General features: G+C 46.3%; 1 protein-coding gene across 1 annotated transcript in view; it reads right to left on the reverse strand.

Moving 5' to 3' along the window:
- Positions 1-6932: 6932 nt before the first annotated feature.
- SYNPO2L (synaptopodin 2 like) overlaps positions 6933-12270 on the reverse strand; it is a 34804-nt gene continuing 29466 nt past the window's right edge. The window contains exon 4 of the mRNA XM_071564510.1: positions 6933-9253. Coding sequence (XP_071420611.1) covers positions 6933-9253 — 2321 coding nt within the window. The remainder of the gene's footprint in view (positions 9254-12270) is intronic.

Genomic DNA, 12270 nt, shown 5'->3' on the forward strand with positions numbered 1-12270 from the left:
AATGCAATGAGCTCAGCATAGAGAAGAAGGTATCTGTTTTCTTATTGTTATCTTACCCACTCATGCTACTCAGTGCTAAGGGCTTTCAATCACTATGAGCCTTGCTTGATGAGGTGGTTTAGTTTTGGTTGGGGTGCTATGAGGGTTTACCTGGAGTGTAGTGGCTAAATTCAATCTTTGCTTACATACATGGAGTTTCCATTTATGCCAGTGGGGTAGTACATGTGCTGCATGTAGGGCATTTCAGCCCTTCAGGGAGGAGTTTTTAATTATGCAAGGAACTTTCTGTATCTCACTGTGACCACCTCCCTCTTTCCAAAAACACCGTTTGCTTAAGTGGCCTCAGGAACAGCCTGAATGAAGCTTTACCTCCTCTGACATGTATCTTCAAAATTAATTTATTTTGCACTGCATTCTTGTGAATCTAGTTTCAAATAGTCTAACTTCAAGTCATTGATGTCTACAAAATAATTTCAAGAGCAGTGCATGAGATCTGTGCTATGTTACATGGACATAAGCAGTAGTTCAGATGGTCATCGTTATCAGGACTGATCAGTCAGGCAAACAGCATCAGTCTTTACCATTTTAATTTTCCAAAGTAGAGAATTAAATCTTATTCAGGCTCCTCTTTTTCCCTGGTGCACAAGACTGACTTGTGCTGAAGCAGCAGATTTCAACACAATTCAGTCTGTTCTGAAAAAACCTTACAAAACTCTTGATTTGGCACTTTTTTCCCAGTTGGTATTATTATTATTATTATTATTATTATTATTATTATTATTATTATTATTATTATTATTAACTACATATCGTAGTTGTTATTTAAAAATATTTAATACATGTTTAATCTCTTCCACTTTGACACAGACATCAGGAAGACTTGTCAGCCACTTTGTAGCACCAAAATAGGAGAAACAGTTAATGCCAGGCTCCCTTTTGCCACCAAGTGGGCTTAATGCACGATGACATGTACGACTGGGACAGAAATGTGTAGGATTTGATCAGAGAGCTGGAGTGTGTGTTGAAATAGCTGGTGTGCCCATAGTGTGTTACTTGCTGGGCAGCCTGTTTGCCTGTGACCCACATGCTGCTGCCCAGGAATCCCCTTCAAGCTGCAGCAAGTCCTTCTCTGCCAAAACTCCCCGGTATGAGGCTGACCTTCTCCTCTGGTATGTGGGACTGAGCAACACCATATGTGAACGTCAAAAGAGGATAGATTAGGAAGAAAGGATTTCCTAAGATTTTAAACCCTCCAGACAACACCGCATCAGGTGAATGCCAACCCCTCGGGTAACTCGGAGAAGAACAGTGGCAACATCTAGTGGCCATTGAAGCTATAGGTTTGTACTGCCGGGGAATACCCTCTATCTTTCCTACGTGTCACATGCTTACCCTGCTGTGGTCCTTGCTGGACATTCTCCTTCCATCGGGTATGATTGGGAGTAGATATCCACTAGGCAGCTTACTATCTTCTGGTTTTCAACTTCTCTCTGAAATGCATACTTGAAGGCCAAATTCATCCCTAGCCTGCTATGTAGCTGCTTGCTAATCCTTTGGCTTGGCAGGCTTTTGTTCCACCTTTCAAAGTCTGTTTGTCTGGCTCCTGACATGATCTGCTGTGAGAGGAAATGACTCTCACTTGAGAAGGTTGTAGAGGTTAATAGGGAATTTAATCAGAGCCCTGGATACAGCAACTGCCCAGCAATGTGTCAAACCATCTGGAGTCATAATCCTACTGTGTCAGCTTTATTAAGCAAAACAAGATGCAGTCCTAATCTGCAGCCTGCGCATCTGTAGACTTAATTCTTTGGGAGCTGTGCTTCTGGTTGGACAGCAGCTCAGGTCTGGCATCAGCAAACATTGCCGCCCCTTCCTGAATATCCTGTCAGCAAGTCAGTCAGAAACATGCTGGATAATTCCAAGACTCACCTCAAGACTACTGCATAAGGAACCTCTCCTTGTAATTAATCTAAAAAACAGCCTCAAAATTATACCTGGACAAATGTCCACAGCCTGCAGTCTAATCTTACAGCTGATCTTGTCTTCTGCAATGCTCAGGAATTGCTGTCTGTGAGAGAGATGTGTCTGGGAAAAGCAACCTCATAATGCTGTCCTAAACTGAACACAATAAACCTCTCAGGAGACAGAAACTGAGTAGATTTTAACACAAATAAGTTTATGGTTAGAACTAGGATTAGACTTGGAGCCTAAGGATACAGTGGGATATATTTGATTTTCTGAAGGCTGCTTTGTTTTTCTGATCTTTTGGTTAATATTAAGTTGAATTGTGAAGTGTGAGTTTATATTTGGATTTACCAGAACTGACAAACTGATATCAGATTTACAAGCAGAGGGTAGGTTAGACCAGGCTAAGGGATAGTGATTGAGCAGGCCAGGTCAGGCTGGCCCATGAATTTCTTCCCCCTTTCAGTGAGTGTTTCATAGCCTGTAGTACCAAAGTTTTGGATCTCACTTAAGTTTTTACTAGTATGGGGCTTTTGTAATGTATAGGGGCTTTAAGTCCCTACTTTTATCACTGAGACATCCCATAATTTTTTGGACTCCTTATTTTGTCTGGGCCTGAGGAGTTTGTTGATAGTGCAAACTACATGTGCTGTACACACAGCAATTCCTCCTGGGTGCCAAGCAAAGAAAGTGACAAAATTCCACCTGTAAAGTGCATATCACAAGTTTATTCTTCTGCACAAACAAATAGAAAGTGATTGTAAATTGGAAAAAAAAAAAGACAAAACAGAGAAAGAAAAAAAGTATTTCTATAAACAAAGATGCCAACTCTGATCTTCTGGGGTCACATCTTGCACCAGACAGAGCACTACTGCTGGGCTCCCATTTTCAGAGCACTGATGGGTCTCTTCTAGGATCTAGATGGGCCTAGTAGGGGGTGCTGGATATTATAGCAGAAAGGGAGCATATTCTTTATGAGGGACAATCTTCTATTTCACTGTCCTCATGTGTAGTGATCAGTGACTCCTCATCACTTCTGAGATGAGTCTCTTCTGAGACTCTCCCTCTCAGCTGCGGCTGGATCTTGAGGTTCTCTCTGGTAAGTGTTCCCATGTATTCAGAGGGAAAACACTTACTTCTGAAGCAAAGATAAAACCCAGAATTGCCATAGCTGCAATGTGTAACCTGCAGGATGCTAGAGAGGAGGGATGATAGGCAGTTTTAAATCAGAGCCCATGCAGACATCTTCAAATGCTTTATCAGGGGACACTGGGGTTTGGCCTACCACTGCAGCTTATAACTTAGCAGGTGGGAGCTAAAACTTGTCAAACAACTGTTTTTGTCTGTGCTTGTTCAACAGCTGAGGAATGAGACATTTGGAGAGGCTCAAGAAAAGCTTATATGGTTTAAAAGTATTCCTTGTAATCTCACCTGTGACCTTTCTAACAGGCCAGCCACAATATTTTCATGAGCAGATACTAACAGGAACTTCTTAAGGCCAGCAGTACTTCATGTTTTTTCCTTACAAATTCACAGATGCATCTGTTAAGCATTTTTCATCTCATCCTACTTGCAGCGACAGTCCTTCTTTGGGATACACCACAAGCAGTGTAGGCCTCATCTGCAACACCCTCTGCTTCTGCAGATCAAGTCATGTGTCAGCACAGGATCCAGAAAAGTTTGTGAGGGTCTGAGATCCATTAAACTACCTTGGTTTTGCTTCTAAACATAGCTTTGAACCAAGGATGTAAGTAAAATGCAGGATCCCCGGCCTCCTGGCTCTTTTCCTTCCTCTTGGCTTTAATATTCATTCTCCAGTCAAAACTAACTTTTTTTCATCTCCTGCCCATTAGATTATCAGAAATGATGGGGCAAATGCAGTTTTTACACTCACTTGGGTCATGACATCTAACATTGAGCATTGTTTGGCCATCACTCCTTGGCAGGCATTATTGTCTCCCAGAAATCTGGAGTGGGATCACTGAAATACTAACCACATGCAATCTCCCTTACATGCTAAGGCCAGACCTCTCTTTTTTCCAGTGGCAAAATGAATTTCCTGAGATACACATGCTGTGAGAGCACTTAACTTTAGAGGCTTGAGGCTTAAAGTAAGATTCAGACTTTCTGAGGTTATTTCTTCATTGCAGAAATATCTTGAGCACCATTTCTCTGGTCCACACAATCCCTTTTTACACCTGAGTTCAGTAATGCTTTCAGCCTGGGCTAGCTTGTCTGCCTAAGGCTAGTGGCTTAAACCACTCTCCAGGAGAGACAGCACTCCACAATGAGGAAAGAGGGAAAGCGTTTGGAGCACTGCTAGTCCTTGAGTTCCTTCCCACAGGTTTCCTAGATAAAATGGAAGACTACCCCTTCCATGGTTGGGAAGAATTACAGATACTCAGTTTTCTACAGCACATAAGATTTTTTTCCAGAAATGCTGGCAATGCAACGCAGCACAGGATGTGTGAGAAAGCAATCACCCAAGACAGGTTTTGTAGCGTTGTGCTCCCCTTCACTGCAGCTAAGTGGATTCTGGTGATTTAACTCCGTGGTAAGGATTTCTCCTAAGACGACCTCTCTGGGGCTTTCCAGGGACACAAACAATCTCATTAATTCAGGTTGGCTGCTCCTGTGTCATACAAACAGGGGCAGCACCTCTTCTGACTCAGCCACACCTTTGTCCATTAACTCAAGGCATTCCCAAGGGTTTTCTTACCATCCTCTCCCACGGCTGATAGTGCCAAGTGAGGTGTAAGTGCTGTCCTCTTCTCTCCCCAGCTTTCTTATTCTGCTTTTCCTGGTCCCCAGGAATGTGCACTGCAAACACAGGCCTGCAGGACAAATCCAGCCAGAGTGAAAGATTCAAAGGCAGGATTGTGTATTACTTCCCCCTTTCTCTCATCCTCTTCCTCCCAAGCTTGTCCAGGAATCTGCTAGCTAGGTTCTCCAGCCTTCTTTTTCTTCATGGGAGAGCACATATGAAAAATCTCAAGATGTTCACAGAGAAGGACTTTAGAGCCTCCAAGTATAACCCCAGCTTTCTTGAAAAGAGTTATGCATCATAAGCTCCTGCTATGCAGAGGAAGGTCGGCTCAGACTTAGTGTGAAACAGCACTAACTGCGCTGCTTACAGACTGCATCAGCCCCACTTGTGCTCCCTTTTTTCTCTCTAGAACCTACACTTTTTTATATCCAACATTTGTGCACAGTCCAGTCAGAGAACAGCTACTGCTTGAAGGAGAAGAGCAAGTCTAATGACATGGAGACTTGTCTCAAGCAAGGCTATGAGACCCTCATTCTGCCTCCCACATGTATTCCTAAGGGTTTAGCAAAAGGCTGAGCAACCCTGGGCCAAGAAGAGATGGGCAGCCCCTTCCCTGCACTGGGGCATCTGCTGTGTTTGGAGCTGTGCTTTCTTTGTGTACTTGTGGGGTCACACTGTAGAAGTGGTTGGTGGAAAAGGAGGAGCACAGGCAGAAAATAAATGGCAGAGATGTGTGTAAACCAGAGGGAGATGGCACATGCACAGTCCCTACTAATGTGTCCCTACTAATACACTGAAATCTTTCTTGGGAAAGGGAATACTTTTTTCTTGTATGTCTTAGTATAGGGGTTAATTGGAGGCAAGCCTGGGACATTGAAGGAATAACCAGTACTCTTTTCGCCAGTGTTGACGGCAAACTGAGCTCTGTGTGTGTGTGTAAGAGTGCAGATCTTCTGGCACTTCAGTTTTTTCCAAATAGACCTGAAGAATACCTAAATCATTTAATATAAAATTTTACTGGTGACTTTCTGTTTTCCCAACCTCCACTTCATATTGAGAATGTCTGTAAAGGACCTCTGTTTTCCAACTCATCAAAATGTTTTCAGCAAGCTTTATGTCATGACCTATTTCTAATCTAGTCACGCTTCCATCCTAAACAAAATAAAAAGATGATGTGCAAATGCATATTCAATTCTACGTCCTTTTAAACCCTACTGTATCTTCTCCCATGCAGTCCACCTTTGTACTTACAGCATTCATATCCTGCTCCAGTGGGACTAATGGTACAGGGCCTTTATTTGTGCCAGCCATTCACTGCCTGAGCTTAGCTTTGACTTTGTGTATCTTCAAAAACTGATACTTCCTTTTGCAGTTCCTACAGCTGGTGATAGCCCCACCAAGTCCACTTAAAGGTCTTTGGCAAACTGTTTCCAGACCTGAGTCATGTTTAGAACCAACTAGGATGACTCTCCCTTTTACCTTCAGCCCTGGTGACTGGAGGAATGAGCATGGATGGACACTCTCCTGCACAAGGCACACTGCCCACATGTGCCTGGGCAAACACCACTGTTCACTCTGCTCTCTTGCCTTCTTTCCCATGCCCCTCCAGAGGGAAATCAGGGAGAATTGTCTAAGGTGAAGTGCCACTTCTACTTTCACTCCCTGCTGAGTGTTGCTATGTACATGTGTGTGCACTCACAGGTGAATCTGTACAGACTGACAGGCTAAGAGAAGAGCAGTCTGAAAGGAAAGCTAGGGCTTCTGTTCTGTGATCCCACCTCTCACCCTTTCTTCCCAAAAGGTCTTGTCCCCCAGTTTCCCTCCATTCAGGGGTGACTCCAAAGCCCTTGGGAAATGAAAACCACTGCCTCCTGTGTGTCCTCATGTGAGACAACCCCTGACATCCACCCCCTCCAGAGGTGGCCTTGGCTTCTGCGTGCAAGTTCCCAATCTCTGTGTACCACTCCTGTGCCCTCTCTCCACATTCTTCCTTCTACTGTAGCCATAGCCAATAAGCCTTTCCATGATATTTCCCATCTGAGACCAAGGGCAGGCTGGGGGAGAGGGTGATGCATAAGGGGAGTAAATTTGGGGGTATTTTTTTCCTTCTTCATTTTGTGTCAATGTACTGAGCTGACATGAAAGACAAAACAAGCGCTATCTCTGCAGGGCCACAAACGGGATGGGAGGGGTTACTGCCTCAGTGGTGGCCAAAACTTGGCCTCCACACATTGGCCTGCATCCCTGTTCTTGCTGCTGAGAATTTGGGCCTGGCCACCTGAAACCGAGAGGCAGAGGCTGGGTTTGCAGTAGGCCCCTGGCCCGCCTGACCAGGCTCTGGGGAACTCCAATATGGTTTTGGGGACTGGCTGAGCTCCACCTGGAAGGGTGCTGGTGTAGCAGGGGCAGAAGAGGCCATTTCTGTTCTCCACAACGGCTCATCCAGCGTGGTGGCTGAGCGGGGCATGAGCACAGTGGGTGCCAGGCTGCTTGAGGCTGGTATGGGAGCTGGAGTGGAGAAGCGACGAATCTCCTGGGTCTTGGCTGTTTTCACGGGGACCTGCTTGACTGCCATGAAGGATGAGCTAGCCTGTGGGGTTGGCTGACCAGGAGAATTCTGAGTGCTGGGGCTTGGGGGATCCCCAAAACAGAACATGGCTGACTTTAACTGATAGGGTTGGTGGCGCATTAAATCAATGACCTTGATCCCTGATTTCTGGCCAGGTGCCTTCTTCACTTTGCTCTCTGCTTTGCTAGCCTGAGATTTGCTGGCTGCCAGGGGATAGAAAGGGGAGTGCATTGGGTTGTAAGCTATTGGAGGGGGAGCCCGGATGTTGGGTGAATATTTCCAGGATGAGGGTAGAGAAGGGGATGGAGAGGGGGTCCTGGGCTTGGGTTCTGGCTTCGGTGTTGTCTCTACCACAAACTTGTCCATGCGGCTCTGGCATTTGGCGAAGAGCTCTGCCCCCTTGCCTTTAAGCTGAGGCATGTCCTGGGTCCCATTTACCAGTCCAGCGTCTGGCTTAGGAGCCACTGGAGGTGGGGTCTTGAACTTGCGGCCTGAGGACTGCATGAAGTTGCAGGCCTCAGCACCCAGGCTGAGGAAGTCTTCCTCAGGCCCAGACTCAAAGCCTGCCCCAGGGTGGTCACCCTTTGGCTTCTCATCCAGGTTCTGCACCAGAGACAGGAGCTCAGGGTTGGGTGAATTCTTCTTCTTCTCCTCAATCTTACTGAACATGGGTTTCTTGTTGCCCCGCCGGCGAGCCTCCTGCAGGATGCCTGTGCGGGGAGCTGGCACAGCAATCCTCTGCTCCCTGGAGGTTAAGGGCTCTGAAGGAGGTCGTGGCATTGCTGGAGTGATGGCAGGAGAAGGCTGCTTTGGCACAGGAGAACTGCTCCTCATGTGCTGAGATGGTGCTGGACTAATATACAAAGAAGAAGAGGCTGTTCCATGGACTCGTGGCTGGGATGCTGCAGAGGCCACATCTCCTCCTGGCTTTGAGGGAGTTGACAGAAAGATAGAGGTGGTGGTTGTCCGGGCAGTGTTGGCAGAAGGTTTAGTTTCTGGAGAATTTCCTCCTTTTGTCTGTGACTCCAGCGGTGATTTTGGCCTTCCTGGTGCAGGGATATAGAGAGACGTGGAAGAGCTGACTGGACCACGGTGCGTTGGCACTGGTGCATTGGCAGGAGCCAGAGAGGAGAAAGGGGGAACTACCGTGCTTTGTTCACTGATATTTTCACTGTGTTTTTTGGGTGCAGATGGCCTGAAGATGACAGAGGATGTTGCTGGGCGTTGGCCAGAAAAGCCAGGAGTAAAGGGCCGTGCAGACCTGTTGAACATGCTTGTTGAGTTTGCAGAGAAAAGGTCAGGGGTGCTTGTGGGAGGCAGGAATAAAGTGGGGCTAGGAGAAGCCAGGAGCTGAGTGGAGAGGGTGGTTGGCTCCTTGCTGGGCACTTGCACACCTTCCAGGTGGATGCTGAGGGGCATGCTGTCTGCCTTCTCCTCTGGCACAGGCATATCTCCGTTCACTGTGCCCTGCTTTGGCTGGGCAGCTGGGGCAAGCTGGGGGCTCTTCTGTGCTGGAACTTTCTCGACTGTGTACTTCCCAGCCCGTTCCCTCTGCTGCTCAAATAAGCGTGCTCCTTTACCGGAGGCCTCACTCAAACCTTTCTCCTTCTCTTCCTTCTGTTCAGTGTCAGACTTGGACTTTTCAATGTCTAGGTAAGTGTTATCCCAGTCTGAGTGATTAGTTAGGCTTCGGGCATCAGAGAAACCTTCCTCATCAAATTCAGACTCACTAGTCGGAAACACTCCGTCTTCCTCCTCGTAGGAGCGGTCCTCGTCAACACTCCCAAAGCTTACCAATGTATACTTCTTAGCCCTCTGCCTGCGCTTCTTAAACATCAGCACCCCCTTGGAGTGGGGGTTGGGTGCGTCTGTCAGCAGGGATGCAATGGTTCTGCACTTGGTTTTGGCTTCTTTCACGTTCTTCTCCTGGATGCTCTCGTGGCGGTGCAGCTCTGAAAGAGAGAGAAAGAGGCAATCTCAGCTCATCAAAAGGCTGGGTCAGCAAAGGTGGACAGTGATCTGGCTACAGGTGTTCTAGTGCCCACAGGAGGAAACATACTCACACCCTGCCTGTCTTTTTGTTTCCTGGTTTTGCCGATGATAGTGTCTTTAGGAACTGTTGAGAGAAACCCAGGAGCAGTTTTGTCTTTCCCTGCAAACACAATAGAATTGGATGCAGGTGTGGAGAGGGAACTCTTCCAACTCTGATGGCCAGTCTGTTTCCTCATCAGACCTGGGATTTCCTGTTTCTGAAGGACAAGGACAAGAGTCCCAACCATTTTTACAGAGCATGACTTTGCTACTGGGAACTTTTACCATTTACTTTTCACCCTGAAGGTGGAGCCCTGCTTTCTGTAGACTGACCTCCTACCAAATAGAGGACTCCCAGGAACAAGTAATCTCTAGCCCTGAGAGTTCAGGAGCAGCCACTGCTACTGTTAGCACCCATGCATGTGTCCAACAGCTGACGTGCTCTCCAGGCACAGCCAGGCTTATCTTGATCTAAGCTCTGCTATGCCAGCTGCAGTCAGAGTGTTGTGCACCAGCCTTGTGTGTAGGGCTGTTCACTGCTCTGCAGCAGCCTTGCCACCACAGGAGGCAAAGGAGACATGTTTCCACTCTGCTGGCATCCCTTCCCTGTGCCACATGCTTGGCAAGGAAGACGAGTATTTGCTCCTGAGCAAGAGTCCTACACCTGCACAACTGATCAGCCAGGCCAGAAGGAATCCACTTACACAGGCTTGCTTGGAAAAGACCAACACCTCTTGGGACAATGGCATAATCATTTTCTACCTGCTCTGCCAGCCCAGCTGTCAGTAAAGCCCCAGGGAGGAACGTTGTGTTCTCTGTCTTTTGGCAGGGAAAGCAGGCAGTGAACAAGATTCAATAGTAAACCCAAACTTGGCTGCACTAAGGAAAGTATGGACATACCTTGAATCAGTGTTGAAGTGACAGAAATCAGCTCTAACCTTGCACAGAAAAAAGGCTCACATACCTAAACCATAGACAATATCTGTTTTCTTTCATTTGATCCTTTTCCTTACTCCCACTGTCTTTTTCCCAGCACGATAGTACAGATGAAATAATCATCCACTGTCTGCATCTAATAATTTGTCCAAAAAATGTGTAACACCTTGCCCAGTCCTGACATTCTCAAGAAAGAGGTAAAAAATTATGCCCTGCTGAAGAGGGAGAGGGAGAGGAGAGGGAGAGGGAGAGGGAGAGGGAGAGGGAGAGGGAGAGGGAGAGGGAGAGGGAGAGGGAGAGGGAGAGGAGCTGCAGGCAGTGATAGGAATGGTGTTAGCTCAAGAGATGATGGAAGTCACTCAGTCCTCTCAAGATCTCACTGCTGACTATTTTAGCACAAAGCATTTATTCAATGGGAACCTGCTAATGTGGGGGACAGAGAGGTTAGCTAAGAAGTTTACTTTCCTGAAGACTGCAGATGTCTCCCAAAACGTGGCTAGGCTGCACAACTGTGCTAAGTATCAACATTCCATATTACGTCAGTAACCACAGCAGAAAGAGCTTCCCCCTCCCACCCCATGCTGAAAGTAAGGTGTTGATTTGCAGAGCAGTCATCCTTCTAGGAAGCTCTCAAGGTTTGCAGACAATCCATAGCACATGCTGCTGCTTTGGGATTTCAGAAAGGGGACTTCTGTAGTTTGAGATCACCTCATTTAGATCCACAGTCCATTCCTCTTCTTTGCACCCAGAAAACTGGAAACAGCAAAATCAATACTGAAAAAATGGGTCGCTATTTTTATTTGTATTTGCAAAATGAAGGCTCTTTGCAAAACATTCCTGACAGAATGACTCCACCTTGCCGAACCACGACTCAAGTGGTGTCCAGGTTTTTGTGTAGACTTAGTGCTCTTCAGGACAGTCATAGACTTGCCTTTGAAGACCTGCTCTCCATGATGGAAACGAGCTACAGTCCCTGAAGGTCTGTCCACTCCACTTACAAATCTGTATGCATGTGTCTCTGGGGTTTGTTCACAATGGAGGAAATAAGGGAGGTTGCCACAAGTCTTCTTGCTACAAGCTACTACACCTCATCTGGTGGTATTTTGTTTCTAAATTTACAAGGAGAAAGAGCAGTACTATAGAATCTTAGTTCAGTCCAGAATATGTAAGCTCTGGCCCCTGAGTGACTCATGGGAGGGTTTGTGACATCGGGAACAAAAAGCTAGGGAGCTACACCCTCCAAGGGGACTGTCTGCACGGCCCCTTCTGACAGCAGAATACCATGAAAGTGTCAGCTCTTAAGTTTGGACTAGCCAATACTGTCGGAGAAATTATAACAGTAGACAGTCTTGGCTATAACTCCACCATGTCCTGGCTTAGCATTAACATCCATGTACAACTTCCCCAGAAAGTTGATCTGAACTGTCCTGTGCTCTGAAGCAGCTGGCAAGTAAGGCCTTCTGGGACCTGCCGCTCACCTCCCTCTTCTCTTTTTCCTACTTTCCTCATCATCAAAGGCTAAAGCACATAACTAATTATACCAATCCTCCCAACAGAAAAATGATCCTGCTATTGAAGCTACAATCTTTCACAGCAGTTTAAGAAAAAAGAGAAAGAGAAATATTCCTAAGATGACTTGTTGAAGGTAAAGAGTGAAATCAGAATAGTCAAGAGAATAGGGGAAGTAGAGTAAAAATGAGAGAAAAGGAAAGAAGGAAGAAAGGAAGAGAGAGAAGAGAAGAGAAGAGAAGAGAAGAGAAGAGAAGAGAAGAGAAGAGAAGAGAAGAGAAGAGAAGAGAAGAGAAGAGAAGAGAAGAGAAGAGAAGAGAAGAGAAGAGAAGAGAAGAGAGAGAGAGAAGAGAAGAGAAGAGAAGAGAAGAGAAGAGAAGAGAAGAGAAGAGAAGAGAAGAGAAGAGAAGAGAAGAGAAGAGAAGAGAAGAGAAGAGAAGAGAAGAGAAGAGAAGAGAAGAGAAGAGAAGAGAAGAAAGAAAAAAAAAAAGCA

The sequence above is a fragment of the Pithys albifrons genome, chromosome 9 (genome assembly GCF_047495875.1).
Source record: "Pithys albifrons albifrons isolate INPA30051 chromosome 9, PitAlb_v1, whole genome shotgun sequence".
In the NCBI taxonomy this organism is placed as follows: domain Eukaryota; kingdom Metazoa; phylum Chordata; class Aves; order Passeriformes; family Thamnophilidae; genus Pithys; species Pithys albifrons.